A 17,952-nucleotide genomic window follows, 5' to 3' on the forward strand; every position below is an offset into this window, starting at 1 on the left:
AAGTTTGTAAACAGATAACTGTGGTGGTTACTACTTAGTTTTCCACTTAAAAATAGAAAATGTTAAGTTATATAGATTTTACCATAGTAAATAAAGCATTTTTGACCATGTGTGGTTTATTACTTACTCAAAACTAATAGAAATTAGTTAATTTGGGGTTCTATTTCCTTCACATGAAAGAATTCACTAATTCTGTATTTCTGATTACAAATGTGATATAATTCTCCAAAGTTGTTCCTTTCAGAAGAGAAAGTTGGAAAACTTGAAATATGATCAAGAAAAAGAAAACAGAAAAAAATAGTCAAAACAAACGTCTTACTTTAATTGGTTCAGGCTGCATCACAGGTGCAGGCATAGCAATGGCACTTGAAGCATAAACCTGGTGATATGTTCCTTGAACTCCATGATCAGAATAGGGCTATTACAAAAAAAAGAAATGTATTATTGCCTTTCATTTATTATTTAAAAATACTTATTCAGCACTACAATGTACTAGGCATTTTGCTACACAATGGAGAAACACAGATGCAAAACACATCTCCTATCTTTAACTTATAGACTGATCTCGGACAAATAGTCAAAATTACCATAAGACCTATAAGACATGTATAGGGATGCATGGGAGGAAAGGTAAGAACTACTTGATTTAGCTTAAGAAAGTTGGGGAGGTAGCCAGTCAAGTTTTCTAGTGGAGCTGAAGCCTGAATTTGAAGAATTAGGGAAAGAAGATGGGACTAGTATGCACAAAGACATCGAGGCAACCAAGAACACATCTCCTTTGGAAGACCTGCGTAGGCTGTCTGGTATGGCTGGAGGAAAGAATATACACTAAAAAAGAGCTGAAAGAGAGACATTAGAGCAAAAAGGAGGGAAAAGATCATGTAAAAGCAGATTTTTGGCCTGTCCAACAGATGGTGGAACCATTTATTGAGATATGGAATACAAGAAAAGCAAGTTTGATGCTTATGTAATTGTATGTAAGGGGGTTGGAGAGAAGTTAGGTTTATAATACAGGGTGTCACCCCAAAATGTATAAACACTTTAATAGTTGATAGCTCAATTTTGAAAATAAAATGTATTTTAATAAATACCGACTTTATAATTATTCAGTGTGTTCATACTTTTTTGGGGACAACCTATAAAATCTGAGGTATTTGTAGGACTCCTAGTAGCAATATACTGTTGATAGAAAGCTAAATGGCTCCATCTAAAGTGTTTTCTAGTTAGCAACCTACTTTATTAACTTATATCTTTGCCTACACCTTCTACCAGAAACATTAAAATAAAAGCATGCATATAACGTTTTTATGAAAATATCATAGAAATAGTACCAGTTATAAGGTAATATAAGTAGTAGCTCCAGAAAAATCTTATTAGAGTCCACTGGTTTAATACCAAAAGTAGATTGTGGCTAAAAATCTAGTGTTGAAGAATTCTTACCTTACTTCCCCCTCCCCTTGAAAACCAGAAAAAAACAAAAAGAACCAAAGATAGATTAAAAAAAAAATACCATCATCAATTAAACAAGAAAATACCCATTATCCCCAAACCATGAACAATTTAAAACATCTGACAAATGCTATGCAATTTGGACCCATATAAGTGAGGACTATGAAGCCTCCTCAGACTTCAGGAAAAATAAAGATCTGCTTAAAAATCAATGTTCTAGCCGAAACCGGTTTGGCTCAGTGGATAGAGCGTCGGCCTGCGGACTGAAAGGTCCCAGGTTCGATTCCGGTCAAGGGCATGTACCTGGGTTGCGGGCACATCCCCAGTAGGAGATGTGCAGGAGGCAGCTGATCGATGTTTCTCTCTCATCGATGTTTCTAACTCTCTATCTCTCTCCCATCCTCTCTGTAAAAAATCAATAAAATATATTAAAAAAAAAAAAATCAATGTTCTAAAAGACCTATTGAAAAAGTCTTAAGTGTAGGGGTATGTCAGGCCAATGCAGCAGCAGGGAATATTTTCAGAGATCCAATTTCATATTTTTTAATAGCAGGGGATATGGAATTGAAGGAGAAATCATGTTTCCATATTTTTATGTACTGCCTTGTCTTATAGCTGAGGAACACTGCTGGAGGTCAAACAGGTTGAAGGTAGAAAGGGAAGTAGCAATTACTACAACCCAATACAGAAAATGATTCCCAGAATGCTAAAAACCGAGGGAAGAGCATCTCAACCAGGAGACTTACAACACCGTGCAAAGCAGCTTCAGACAACAGTCTGATCTTCCCACCCTCATTTGGACAAGTAGTTGGTCTCATGTAAAAATTAGCATTAAGGTAAAAAGGGAAAGCAAGCAACTTAAGCATGCATACTGCCTCTTCAACTACATTAAGGAAAGACAAAAGTTGAAGGGTGAGAAATTACCCTAGTATAACTGGAAAAGTTCAACTAAATATAATTTTTTGAATCTTAAAGAAATTATAATAACATGATCTCTAAAAAGGAGCTCAAAAGAGAGATTTTAAGCCAACATAAATTTATAGACAATGATGTAACCAAAGTGGCAGAGATTGAGATAAAAAAGGTTAAAAATAAGAGAGATGAGATGATGCCCTGGCTGGTTCGCTCAATGGTGCAGTGGTTCTCAACCTTCCTAATGCCACGACCCTTTAATACAGTTCCTCATGTTGTGGTGACCCCCAACCATAAAATTATTTTCGTTGCTACTTCATAACTATACTTTTGCTACTGTTATGAATCGTAATGTAAACTTCTGATATGCAGGATGTATTTTCATTGTTCGTGACCCACAGGTTGAGAACTGCTGGAGAGTGTTGGTCTGTGCTACGAAGGGTCGCGGTTTGATTCCCAGTCAAGGGCAAGTAGCTGGGTTGCAGGTTTGATTTACCACATGGTTGGGACGCATGTGGAAGGCAATCAATCAATGTGTCTTGATGTTTCTCTCTCTTTCTCTTCCCCTCTCCCTCCCTCCATTCTGCTCTCTCTAAAAATCAACGGGAAAAATATCCTCTGGTGAGGACTAACAAAATAAAATAAAATACATAAAATAGATGAAAGCCTTAATAGTCATAATAAAAATAGAATAAACACAATGAGAAATATAGTCATATACTTTGAAAAGTATAAAACAAGTACCATAAAATAATTACCTGAGAAATGATAGATATGAAAGACAAAAAGTGATCTAACGCCCTGACCAGTTTGGCTCAGTGGATGGAGTGTTGGCCTGCGGACTGAGGGGTCCTGGGTTCAATTCTGGCCAAGGGCATGTACCTTGGTTGCGGGCACATCCCCAGTGGGAGATGTGCAAAAGGGAGCTGATCGATGTTTCTCTCTCATCGATGTTTCTAACTCTCTATCCCTCTCTCTTCCTCTCTGTGAAAAATCAATATATTAAAAAAAAGTGATCTAACATAAACATAATTTGCATTCTATTGTTTAAGTCACCCAGTCTGTGGTACTTTGTTCCATCAGCCTTTGTGTAAACTATACAAGTATCAAGCAGTTATTTTGTTTTCGTTAATCCTCATCTGAGGACATTTTTCCATTGATTTTTAGAGAGAAACATCGATCTGAGAGAGACACATTTGAGGACTGGTTGCCTCCCGCATGTGCCCTGACCAGGCCAGGGATCAAGTCTGAAACGGAGTTATGTGCCATTGACGGGAATCAAACCAGGGACCCTTCAGTCCGTAAGCCGAGGCTCTATCCACTGAGTAACCAGCCAGGGCTCAGCAGTTCTTTGATAGCTAGTCTTATTTTCTTTCCGACTTTATAGACAAAAACATGTTGAACAAGGATGTAAGAACTCAAAGAACATAGCATCCATGTGCCTTCTTTAACAAAGATACTTGCAGATGTAACCAAGTGATAAATGGAGGAAGAGACGATGAATGAAGAAATCCCGGTAAAGGTATTTTTTTAGTAATCATTAAGATTCAACTGTGGACTTTATTGTTCAAGAACAAAATTATAATGTTATAAGTGTTAGCAATATAAAAATAGTACAAAACATTTAAATTGGGAGGTGGGTGCTAATTTCCTAATCTTTCACAACACCGATTTCAAACATGCATGTGCAGTTCCTGGAAAATATCTGGTAAGGTTATTAGTAATGGTTCAGGAATATAATTTAAAGACATGCTAGTCACCATCTATAGTTATAAATTTGACTTGTTTTTGAAGGAATAATTTTTAAAAATTTTTTCTTGGCTTAATTTTTATGTGCTTTTAATTGACAGAATGTTAGCAACTATATAGATGGATAGACAAATCAGAAGCAGTATTTGGTATCTTACTCTTTAAAGGAGATCGAGTCAGGAATGAGCCCAGTAAAGCAAACAGTTGATTTATTTGAGAAATGATTCTGAACTAGTTAGTGAAGAAGTCAAAGATGAAGCATTCTTAGATACAAAAAAGGAAAAAGATAAGATATGCAACTTCAATGAAGGTCTTGAACAAACACTTTTAGAAAAGAAAAAGAAATAAATGTAAGATAAATTACTTGGAGACTATTACGTACTTCTGGAATGGAAGCTTCCATCAGAGACAGCGGAGGAGGAACACATCCTCCATCTTGTGCAATTTCCACTGGTTGATAAAACACCTCAGACGGCTGTAGGTATAAGAACGGAGCAGAAGAGGCAGGAGACTGAAACACAAAATCATAGTTTCAAATATGATTAGTGATGACATTTAAACCAAATGATTTACCCAACAGGTGAGAGAAATATTTGTTTCATATTTTTCTGAAGTTCTTTTTCAAGGATAGCTTAGAAGTATCTCAGCAACAAATTAGGAGCTCTGGGGTTGTTATAAATTCCAGTTGTGTAGGTGTCATTAAAAAACTGTATCACTAGTAAGGACTACAAGTTCTTAGTGCTTCAGAACCTCATCTATAAACTGAGATAATTTTATTAAGATCATTACTAAAGGCTGTAATAATATAAGCAATGGTATTTAAACTATCATAACCATCTATTCTCAGCTTTGTGACTCGCATGGAGGTGGAAAATGTCAAAAAAGATGAAACAATCTTTTGGTGGGATACTATTTGTTATCAAAGTTGGGAGATGGAATACCTATTTGAGAGCATAGGTCAAACAAGCAAAATATGAAGGCTAGAAAAACGTTAAAATTTCCAATAATACTAATAAAAAGAAGTAATTTTTCATGTTTTCGCAACACTCATTTATAAAATGCTTTCACTTACATAGTCTCATTTGATCTTCACAAAAATCATGAGAAAACTTACAAACGGATAGTAGTCTCATTACTTCTATTTCACAAATGAGGAAGCTGAGAAATATAGTGATTAAATAAACTGCCAAAGGTATCACAGTTAATAAATAAAAGAGAAAGATCTCTAACCTAGTTCTCCTGATTTTAATATTCATGCAGTATTCACAAAAGCACAGTGAAAAAAGTTAATATTTACCTGAGGAACACTCCACTGCCACTGACCTGGTAGACACTGTGCAGGGGCCTAAAATGAAAGAAAAAAGACCCCACAGATAATAAACAAGGGTTAAAACTGGATTATTTACATGCAAAGAATGGAGTTGGACCCCTATACCTCAAACTATGTACAAAAATGAACTCAGAATGGATCCAAGACCAAAATTAAGACCTAGAACTATAAAACTATTACAAAAAGAGGTCATAAATCTCTATGACTTTGAATCAAGCAAATTTTAAAATTATGACATCAAAAGCACAAGCAACAAAAGAAAAGAAAAAAGATAAACTGAACTTCATCAAAATTAAAATCAATAATGTGTTGGCAAGGATGTGAAAACATTAGAACTTTTATAAATTGCTGGTAGGAATGTAAAATGGTACAGTCTTTTTGGTAAACAGCATGACACCAAAAGATTAAACACAGAGATACCATATAAACTCAGTAATTCAACTCTGAGGTGTAAGACCTAAGAGAAATGAAAACATGTCTGCACAGCAACTTGTACACAAATGTTCATAGCAGCATTATTTACAACAGCCCCAAAATAAAAATAAAATAAAAACAACCCAAATGTCCATCATCTGATGGATAAACAAAATGTAGTATATCTATATAATGGAATATTATTCAGCCATAAAAAGGAATGAAATACTGATACATGCTACCACATGGACAAATCATGAAAACATTATGTTAGGTGAAAGAATAATAAAAAAAGATCATATTTTATTTATTTTTTGGGGGGGATCAAATGATATTTTTATTTTGAATGTTGATATTTGAAGAAAGGAGTAAAATATTATTTTTAAAGAAGATCCTTTTTAAAAATATATTTTTATTGATTTCAGAGAGAAAGGGCTTAAGAAAATATTTTAATAAAAATATCTGAAGTAAAATGATTTATATATAGATTTGTTAGATAAATGAAATCACTACTTATGAAGTGAAAAACACAAAGGAGATAAAACCTGACTAAACCATGAATTACCTGATCTGATTAGCAAAAATTGATAACGCTATCAATCTTGAATTTGTAAAAAGAAAGGGTAAGGGACTATTTTTATCAAAATGGGAATTTTAAGGATAGACTGATGAAGAATATATAACTCAAAAGAAGTATGTGAAGTAAAATTATTTCTTATACTGTAAAATATATTACAAATTGGTACCAAAATCTTTCCTAAGCACATGAAGGCAACATACTTTCAATTTTATAACTGCAAGTAGAAAATCAGTTAAAGTATAAAACTAAATTGCATTAGAAAATTTTCAGAATACATCCGCTATGTCAAGTGAGCTATAGCTGTATGTTAATCAATCAATAAAAAAGGAGCTGGTTCAATAGGGTGCAAGCAGAAAGGGACTTTCCTTTTCCACCCTCCACTTCAAAAGCATTGTGCTGTGTAGTCTTCCTTGCCCTTGGAGAAAAATGAGGACAGGTCACTTTTGGGTGTGGTAGATTCCAAATGCCGACTCTCTAGTTAGAACTTTTGATTCCAGCAAGACTATGCTAGCCCTTGATTCTAGAAGTTTACTTTACACAGATTATTTCTCTACTAAGGTAATTTCTCTAGAGTTTTATTGGAAAGAGTCTCTTCTGTGAGGTTCACACCTTGCTCTTGGGAAACAACCTTTGCTTGTTGTGAGAAGTTAAACACATTCCCACTGTAGACCTTCCCTCCTGGCTCTGCCTCCCGTAGACCACTCCAGCTTTTTCTTTGAACTTTTTTTTAGGAGAGGTCGGGTCCAAGTGATACCATCTCACAAATTTCAAGGGAATATTAAGCTTAGTTATTTTCAGAAGTCATCTTCACTTGGTTGACGAGGACTCTTAACTCCCTTGTTAAGCTTCCTTCTTACCAATCTTCCCTACCAATCTCATCTTCCCCTTATCTGTGCACAAGGTGGGCACTGAGTTAAAGATCCCAAAACTGGTTTCACAATTGGTTTCTCATGTTAAATGGTCTGGTACTTAACGTTTTGTGTTTGGGGCCTCTGCTGAAAATCTGAGCCAGTTTAGGAAGTCATGCTACATATATATTTTAAATAAATATCATTAAGTTCTATTTTTAGTAAGTGAAAGAAACACTTTAGTTTTATATTTATTTATTTACTTATTTATTTTTTAATTAAATCTTTATTGTTCAGATTATTACATTTGTTCCTCTTTTTTCCCCCCATAACTCCCCTTCTCCCAGTTCCCACCCCACCCTCCGCCCTCACTCCCCACCCACTGTCCTCATCCAAGGTGCACGATTTTTGTCCAGTCTCTTCCCGCATCTCCCACACCCCTTTCCCCCCCAAGAATAGTCAGTCCATTCCCTTTCTATGTCCCTGATTCTATTATGATCACCAGATTAATTATTCACTTGATTCTTAGATTCACTTGTTGATAGATGCATGTTTGTTGTTCATAATTTGTATCTTTACCTTTTTCTTCTTCCTCTACTTAAAGGATACCTTTCAGCATTTCATATAATACTGGTTTGGTGGTGATGAACTCCTTTAGCTTTTCCTTATCTGTGAAGCTCTTTATCTGACCTTCAGTTCTGAATGATAGCTTTGCTGGATAAAGTAATCTTGGTTGTAGGTTCTTGGTATTCATCACTTTGAATATTTCTTGCCACTCCCTCCTGGCCTGCAAAGTTTCTGTTGAGAAATCAGCTGACAGTCGTATGGGTATTCCCTTGTAGGTAACTGAGTTTCTTTCTCTTGCTGCTCTTAAGAGTCTCTCTTTGTCTTTTGCTCTTGGCATTTTAATTATGATGTGTCTTGGTGTGGTCCTCTTTGGATTCCTTTTGTTTGGGGTTCTCTGTGCTTCCTGGACTTGTAAGTCTATTTCTTTCACCAGGTAGGGGAAGTTTTCTGTCATTATTTCTTCAAATAGGTTTTCAATATCTTGCTCTCTCTCATCTTCTGGCACCCCTATAATTATGATGTTGGTACGTTTGAAGCTGTCCCAGAGGCTCCTTACACTATCTTCGTATTTTCGGATTCTTTTTTCATTTTGCTTTTCCGGTTGGGTGTTTTTAGCTTCTTCGCATTTCAAATCTTTGCCTTGATTCTTGCGGTCCTCTGGTCTGCTGTTGGGAGTCTGTATAATATTCGTTATTTCAGTCCGTGTATGTTTAATTTCTAGTTGGTTCTTTATCATAACATCGAGGGTCTCATTAGATTTGTTGAGGATCTCATTAAGTTTATCAGCGGCTTCTAGACAGTTCTTGAGAGACCTTAAAAGTGTGGTTCTGAACTGAATATCCTCCATTGACAGTTCTGTCCTGTTTTTTTGTCTCCGCATTTTTTAATGCTTTCTTGGTGCACCCCCTAGTGGTCTTTGTGTGCAGTCCTCCTATAGTTAAGCCTTGATTGTTGTAGTTAATACTAGGGGGATTTGACCTCCAGGCCGGCTGGCTGTGAGAATCAGCTGTGTCTGCAGTGGGAAAACTTCTGTCCTCGAGGGAGGTGCTAATCTAGCCTTTGCCTGAGGCTATCTGGCAAATGGCTCTGCGCAGGGCTTGGGTGGGGCGGGTGGGTCGCACGGGCTCGGGATCAAGAGGGTGGGCCGGAGAGAGCAGTTATGGTGGCTCTCAGTTCCATCCCTAGAGGCTCTGCCTCACAGAGTCCCAGCAACCGCTGCAAACCTCGGAGAGAAAGCTGCCTTCGAGTTCCGACTGAAGCCAGACAGTCACGCTTCTCCCGTTTGAGTCTGGGTCCCTAGAGACTCGCCCGGATCTGGAGCTCAGAATCTGAGACTCCCTCCCGATTGAAAGCACCAACGGCGCCCTCCGCCGCCAGCCCGCTCCGCGTACACTCCGTACCTGAGTATTTCACTTCAGCACTGCGCCTCCTCTGAGTCTGGGTATGATATTCTCTTTCCTCCTAGTTGTAGAATTTCCACTCAGCCAGCCTTCCTGTGGTTCTGGATGATGTCCATTCCGTCTTTTAGGTGTGTTTTGATTTGGTTGTTCAAGGCAGCAATCTCCGGTGTTAACCTATGCCGCCATCTTGGTTCTTGCTGCACGCTCTTCTAGTTTTATATTTAGCATAGTAATATAATAATAAGTGACCTCCCCCAAAGCCAGTCTAATACCAGAAAGAATTCCAATGGCCTTAACATTTTATGTGGGTCTGTTTTAAAAGTTCAAAAAGAAAAAAAATAAACAAATGCATTCTCTTTCACTATTTCAGAGTATCAAAGAATGTGGTTTTATTTTTGAATGGTATAGACCAGAGGCTGGCAAACTTTTTTTGTAAAGGGCCAGAGGATGAATATTTTAAGCTTTGCAGATCATAATATCTCTGTTGTAAGTACTCAACTGTGCCACTGTAGCACAAAAGCGTCTACAGACAATATGTAAACATGTATGGCTGTAGTTCAACTATGCCTTATTTACAAAACAACAAAACAGTCTGGCATTATAGTTCACTTATCCGTCTCCAATAAGAATGAAAAAAAGAATGCTGGCTAACCAAAAGATGCTATCATAATATAATCACAATATAATCGTGATTTTAACATACATTACAGTTGACCCTTGAACAACATTGGTTTGAAATGCGTGTGTCCATTTATACATGGATGTTTTCAATAAATGTTGGCCCTCAATATTTATTTTCAATAAAATTGGCTCTCCACATCCCCAGTTTTGCATAGATGAATTAAAACAACTGAGGATGTGAAAGACAGACAGTACGCATTGTTCTATGCCATCCTATCTAATAATAGACAAACATGGTAATTAACCATACCTCTGCTATGCTTCCCATTGGCTAATCAGGGTGATATGCAAATTAACTGCCAACAAAGATGGTGGCCGGCGGCCAGGCAGCTGAAGTGAGCAGGAGGCTTGCTTGCTCCAGTGATGGAGGAAGCCAAGGTTCCCTGCCTGCTGCGGCTGGGCTCTGAGCTGCACTCTAAGCAACAATGTTACAATTATAAAAGTTAAACAATCCCCAGAAACCTGCTTTCAGCCAGCCGGCCTGGGAGCTGGAGCTGCAACAAAGTTTCAATTACAGAAGGTAAATAAATCCCAGAATTAAAAAAAAAAAGGAGAGACTGGAAGCTTCAATTGCAGGCTTGGCTCGTCTGAAAACAGCCCTCAGCCCCTCATCCAGGCTGGCCAGGCACCCCAGTGGGGACCCCCACCCTAAAGGGGGTGCGGGCAGCCTGAAAACAGCCATCAGCACTTCATCCAGGCTGGCCACGCACCCTAGTGGGACCCCCACCCTGATCCGGGACACCATTCAGGGCAAACCAGCCGGCCCCCACCATGCACCATTCCTCTATCCTATATAGTAAAAGAGTAATATGCAAACTGACCCTAACAGCAGAAAGACTGGGAATGACTGGTCACTATGACACACACTGACCACCAGGGGGTAGACACTCAATGCAGGAGCTGCCCTCTGGTGGTCAGGGCGCTCTCACATGGGGAGCTCTGCTCAGCCACAAGCCAGGCTGACGGCTGCCAGTACAGTGGTGGTGGTGGGAGCCTCTCCTGCCTCCTCAGCAGCGCTAAGGATGTCCGACTGCAGCTTAGGTCTGCTCCCCGCTGGCAAATGGACATCCCCCGATGGCTGCCGGGCTGCCAGAGGGATATCTGATTGCCAACTTAGGCCCAATCCCCTGGGGAGCAGGCCTCAGCCAGCAGATGGTCATCCTCCAAGGGGTCCCAGACTGTGAGAGGGCACAGGTCGGGCTGAGGGACCCCCCCACCCCCTGGTGCACAAATTTTTGTGCACCAGGCCTCTAGTTTTATATAAGGGAATTAAGCACCCAAGGATTTTGGTGTCTGTGGGTGTGGGGTGGTGGGTCCTGGAACCAATAACAGAACTCATGTGTGTTGTAGGGGTCAGTGCCCCTAATCTCCTCAGTGTTTAAGGGTCAACTATATATTAAATACAGTAACAAGAAATTAATGCAATGTTAACAGTAACATTAAAAATTCAGTCTGTGGTCCAATATCTGTATCTTACTTTAGGAATTATTTCTAAAGACTTTTTAGATTGTTAGTCAGGGGAACAAAACTTACCTAATTATTTTTTGTAAAAGGAAGCAAATAGTCCATCTTCCTGTATGACATTGTTTACTCCTCCTATAACCCCCTGTCAGAAAACCCCCCAACAAAAACATTGCTATCAAGGCTTAACTATCTCTTTAATTACTACAGTATTTGCATGACAAAAAATAAAATGAGAGACACCCAAAAAAAGACTAAAGTGATCAAGGAGAATTTTCACTGTACTAATTTAATGTTTACCTGGTAGTGATATGCAGACTGCTGATAAACAGGCTGAGTTACCATCACAGGGGAACTAGATATAGAACGTGACTATGAGAGGAAAGAAAATGGAAAATTATTTTAGGCAAAATTCTTTAAAATAGTTTATAATGAAATTTATCTCAAATTGTTACCTAAACCCAGGCAAATTATAGTTTATTATTGGAAATGTCATTTTCCCACCTCTTATTGATATTACCAACTCCACTTAAGTTTATTAAAATCATCACAGTATTCCTATGTGGTTTTATTTCTATGGTAATGTTAAAACCACCATCAGAAACGTTGCTTTTAGTCCAAAGATTATGAAAATACTAGAGGCTCGGTGAATGAAATTCATGCACTCGGAGGGGGTGGTGTCCTTCAGCCTGGGAACCCTCAGGGGATGTCCAACTGATAGCTCTTAGCGCTACTTCGGAGGCGGGAGAGGCTCCTGCTACCGCCGCTGCGCTTGCCAGCCTGTGAGCCTGGCTTCTGGCTGAGCGGCACTCCCCCAGTGGGAGCGCACTGACCACCAGGGGGCAGCTTCTGCATTGAGCATCTGCCCCCTGGTGGTCAATGTGTGTCAGAGGGGCTGGTCATTCCGCTGTTTGGTTGATTTGCATATTAGCCTTTTATTATATAGGATAGGTCTAAGAATATTCAGAGGGCAATGGCAGCTAGACTTAAGGTGTCACTGCCTATTTCCCTTGTGGAGACCAGCAGTAGATAATGTGTACATAGCATTTAGACTTGAATGAACAATCATAGCTGATTTTGCCACTGATTTCCGACTACTTATAAATAATCAACATCCTATTTCCTTGTTATGCATTTAATTAAAGCAAATATATAAATTATTGAAGCACTTGTTAAATTCTATTTTATTCATTTGACATTTAAATGAATTAATCATCCAATAAATAAACTTACAAGTGATTTATCTGTTTGGAAAAAGTATACACCTAACACTCAATTATTCAAAGTAATAGAGTAAATCCCCAAATTTAAAACCAGCTTATTAATAAAACAGGCAAGTTGTTTTAAGGTAGGTAAAATAAGCTTTAATGATAGCAATTAAAATTCATTTTCTAATAACAGGGATGTAATTTACATTGTTTTAATGTTTTACCCCAGTAACTAAAGTAAAGTATTATAGCTCTCTTTGCACAATCTGTAGACTATCTATCATATGCTACTAAAATTGCACCATAGATTAACATTGGAAAATACTAATTTATTAATAGATTATAGGAGGAGCAAAACATGACAATCTTAGCAGATATAAAAAAGCATTTGTTAAATTCAATAGCCTTTCATTATAAAAACCCTTATCAAATAGCATAAAAAGGAACTTCTTTATTGATTTAGGGCATTAATTCTTCACCAGGTTTGACTTTGTCCCTGTAGGGAACATTTGGCAATATTTTTGGTTTTCTAAATGTAGGGAGGCTAAGACACTGCTAAACATCCTAAATATACAGCCTCCCACAACAAAAAGTCATCTGGCCCAAAATGTCAGTAGTGCTGAAGTTGAGAAACCCTGGTTAAAATTAAGAGTATCTTTGAAAACCTACAGTGCATATATATGTATGTATGTATGTATGTATATACAGGGTGCTCCCCAAAATATATATATACACTATTTTCTGATAGCTCAACTTATGTTATTTTCTTTTCAGATTTAACCCATTAGAATTAATAATTATTCAAAGTGTGTATACATTTTTTGGGGACACCTTATATATGTATATGTGTGTGTATAAATAAAATATTTTTACTTTTTTTATTTTTATATATTTTATTGATTTTTTACAGAGAGGAAGGGAGAGGGGATAGAGAGTTAGAAACATCGATGAGAGAGAAACATCAATCAGCTGCCTCTTGCACACCTCTTACTGGGGATGTGCCCACAACCAAGGTACATGCCCTTGGCCGGAATCGAACCTGGGACCTTTCAGTCCTCAGGCTGACGCTCTATCCACTGAGCCAAACTGGTCAGGGCTATAAATAAAATATTAATGGCAACTCACTGGACTTATTTTCTCTTTCAAAACAAGGTCATTGTGTTATTGCATAAACACTATAGCTGAGGTACTGCCAGTGCAATAACTCAATGCGGAAAAACATGAGACACAAAAGAGCAGAAAGCAATAGAGGTACATTGCATCATAAATGACTGTCTCTGTGAGAGTTTGGCAGTTTAAATATCAACGTTTAAAAATCAAAAGCATTACTACATACCAGCCACAATGTATTGAAAAAATAGGATTTAAAAACCTATACCATTCATAAACTATAGCGTACCTCAGAATAAATTCAACAAAAAATGTGTCAAACTTTTTAAAAAAAATATTTTTATTGATTTCAGAGAGGAAGGGAGAGGGAGAGAGAGATAGAAACATCAATGACAAGAGAGAATCACTGATCGGCTGCCTCCTGCACACCCCCTACTGGGGATCGAGTCCGAAACCCGGGAATGTGCCCTTGACCGGAATCCAACCTGGGACCCTTTAGTCCGTAGGCCAACGCTCTCTCCACTGAGCCAAACCAGTTAGTGTGTGTCAAACTTTTTTATGGAGAAAAGGAAATCTGATTGATGGATGGAAATAAAAGAGGACCTAAATAAGTGTTCACTAGTAAGAAAATTTAATATACCCAAATGTTCCAAATTGATCTATATATTGAATCCAATTCTAACCAAAACCCAAAAAGGCTTTTCAGAGAATGGAATAAGCAGAATTATAAAATTTGTATTTGTAAAAGCAAAAACATAAAGATAGATGAGAGACTCCTGAAGAGCACAGTGCCAGAACTGCCCTGTCAGATCTTATGATTCATTATAAAGCAATAGGAATTAAAACAGAATTGGGAAGGGCAGACTTGGAACAGAGAGCTCAGAAAGAGACCCACACATGGAAAACTTGGCATTTGATAAAGGATTTGTTTCAAAACTGGAAGAGGATAGATCAGTCAACACAAACTCCTGATTTGATATCTACATATGAAAAACAGCAACATGACAGTATTTTTAAAATAAAATATAGAATACCTGTATTTTTTTAAAATGTTTTTTAATTGATTTTAGAGAGAGAGGGAGAGGGTTAGGGTCTAGTTAACATCCATCACCACACATAGAACCTTTTCTATTCTTAAAATATACAGCTGCAAAGTTTGACAAAAACATACCTAAACCAAATCTACAGTATATAGCAGAGATGGCGAACCTTTTGAGCTCGGCGTGTCAGCATTTTGAAAAAACCCTAACTTAACTCTGGTGCAGTGTCACATATAGAAATTTTTTGATATTTGCAACCATAGTAAAACAAAGATTTATATTTTTGATATTTATTTTATATATTTAAATGCCATTTAACAAAGAAAAATCAACCAAAAAAATGAGTTCACGTGTCACCTCTGACACATGTGTCATAGGTTCGCTATCACTGGTATATAGTATGCCTAAACTATTTAAAATTATGATAAATTTCAGTTATCAACTTAAAAATGAGAGTATTCTATAATTTTCAAAAACATTTAGAAGATATAGAACCAAAAAACTTTTAAGACTACTTGTCTTAGACAAACGTATGACACATGCACCATTTGGATGTTCATTTTCGTACTGATTGTAGAAAAAACTTAAAATGTCCCTCAATTAGGGAATGTACACTCATACAATGGAATATTATAAAATTTAAAAGTAAGTGAACTAGAAATACTAGAATCAACATGGTTTAATCTAAAAGACTTACTTATATAGTGTCTAAAAACACCCAAAGCAATACTATATATTGTTTAAGCATACCTATATTTGTAGTAAAAACATGCAAAACAGGGAAGATATTCTGGTTACCTCTGAGGAGGAAAGGAGGGTAAGAGAATGCGAGCAAGGAGACTTTATGTGACTTTACCGTATTTTATTCTTCCCATTAAAAATCTTAAGTTAAATATGGCTAAATGGTAACATATACTAAACTTGAGTGGTAGCTACATGGCTATTATATTATTATTTGTACTTGTCTGTGGTTGACATTTTTTGGAAATAAAATAAATATTTTAAAAATTAATAGTAATAGATGGAAACCCTTCTAAAATGAAATTACTTACAGGCCAAGGTGGTGGGACAGAAGTTACTTCTGGAGTATGAAAATAAGCAACACCATTATGGTAAGTGTAAGGATATCCAGTTGAAGTTGTTAGGTACATTGTTCCAGCTGCTGGCATTATACTGGAACCTAAAGTAAAGATTAAATAATAATAATTGAAACGCTAAATTTAACTTTAAAGACTGTAATTTCTGAACACTGGGAAATGTTTATCCTAATACACCTATATAGTTACAGTAAAAATTGAATGTTATGTTATTTTTTAATTCTATATGTTAAAATATCTTTGAAGTATATATTTTCAAACTTATTACCTTAAAAATTTTATTAACTTAAGGTGCATAAAAAAAGAAACAAGTTTAATAAGAAATACTAAAATTTCACCAATTCAGACTTTAATATCAGTAAAATGAAACACAAAGCTAACAATTAGATGATTATTTTTACAATGTAAATTATATGTAATTCATTTATTCTACAGTCACTGAAGTTCCTAAGACTTAATAAGACATTTATTTGTGAAAGCCAATGGTGAGGGAGGCAGTGAAGTAGGAGGAGATTCTACTTTGTGGAAGACATTTTGGTTCCCCCCTACAAATTCTAAATTGGTAAATACCAAATCAAAACTAAACTCGCTATCTGTTAACTTCTAAGTCAAAAACAGAACAGTCCAAATGAACACAATCTATTAATTTGTCAATGGATGTATAATAAGTACCTAATGTTCTTTTTATTTATTTATTTTTAAAAAAAATATTTTATTGATTTTTTACAGAGAGGAAGGGAGAGGGAGAGTTAGAAACATCGATGAGAGAGAAACATCGATGAGCTGCCTCCTGCACACCCCCCACTGGGGATGTGCCTGCAACCAGGGTACATGCCCTTGACTGGAATCAAACCTGGGACCCTTCAGTACGCAGGCCGATGCTCTATCCACTGAGCCAAACCGGTTAGGGCTGGAATATATTTAAGCATCATTATACAGGTAAAATTTCCCCAACCCACCCCTTCCCAATCTAGTATATACTAATTTGTGATGAGAAATATTCATTTGGCCACCAACTTTGCCAAAGTAACTTTATTAAATGAAAGGAACCTGATATTTTAATGAAGTTCTACCGAAAGTTTAATATTTAAAAAAAGAACCATGTAAAAATATTGAAAAATACATTAGTTTTTAATACATACGAGGGATCCCTACTTGTTGTTTTCTTATTGCTGGACCAATGTTTAGTTTCTTATCCTTATAATTCAGTTTTTCAGCCTAAAATAAGAAAAAAATTTTTTTTTATTATTTTGGTACTATTGTTTAGAAAACCAATACGGAAAATTAATAAGAAACACTTTTTAAAATTCAGACTATAACATTCTTTGATAGCAGCAAGTCACAGTGGAAAGGGCAAAGTTTTTGGATTTAAACAGATCTAGGTCCGAATCTACTGCTCTGACCCTAATTCCTCATCTGAAATAGTCAATTCTCTACTCATGGATTTGGGAATTAATCTACTCATTAAAATTTATTTGTAATCCCAAAATCAATACTCATGGCAATTTAGCGGTTATTAGCTGGCAAGAGCAGAGGTGAAAAATGTGAATTGCCTGACACACATGGTTCCAGCTGAGATCAAAGAAGGTGACACTGTCTTATTTCAGCTTTTATACTGTAAACAAGTGTTCTTTCTGTGGTCTATATAGTGCCACTTGTTTTGCATTTTTGTCTTTATGTTGGTGATTTTGCTACTTAAAATGGCCTTTGAGTGTGGTGCTCAAGCGCTGGTCAGCGTTGTTAGGCGTAAGAAGGCTGTCATGTGCCTTATGGAGAAGAGGTGGACTTCATTCAGGCATGAGCTGAAGTGCTGTTGGCCATGAAATCAATTATTAATGAATTAATAACACTAAGTATGTCTTTAAACAGAAACACACATAAAATAATGTATTGATTGGTTGATGAAAATATTGGGGGCAGAAGCTTGTGGAAACCTAGGCGTATCCTTGTAGAAACAGCAGTTCAATATTTGCTAATTCAGTATTTGTGGTGACTTTATAGAACATTGCTACTATAAACAAGGAGAACAGAGTACTTAATATACAATTAATATTTAACTGAGAATTTAATATACAATTCAAAATCTATTTTTTCTAAAAAATTTAA

General features: G+C 36.7%; 1 protein-coding gene across 1 annotated transcript; it reads right to left on the minus strand.

The window, feature by feature from the left end:
- Positions 1-301: 301 nt before the first annotated feature.
- Positions 302-15,918, minus strand: BOLL (boule homolog, RNA binding protein; the record flags this gene model as incomplete). Its single annotated transcript, XM_081095681.1, has 5 exons — positions 302-418; positions 4,493-4,621; positions 5,408-5,455; positions 11,692-11,763; positions 15,802-15,918. The coding sequence occupies 5 exons, from the start codon at positions 15,916-15,918 to the stop codon at positions 302-304; spliced, it is 483 nt and encodes a 160-aa protein (XP_080951807.1).
- Between the last annotated feature and the right edge of the window lie 2,034 nt (positions 15,919-17,952).

This window comes from Myotis nattereri (assembly GCF_964212035.1).
Source record: "Myotis nattereri genome assembly, chromosome: 7".
Classification (NCBI taxonomy): domain Eukaryota; kingdom Metazoa; phylum Chordata; class Mammalia; order Chiroptera; family Vespertilionidae; genus Myotis; species Myotis nattereri.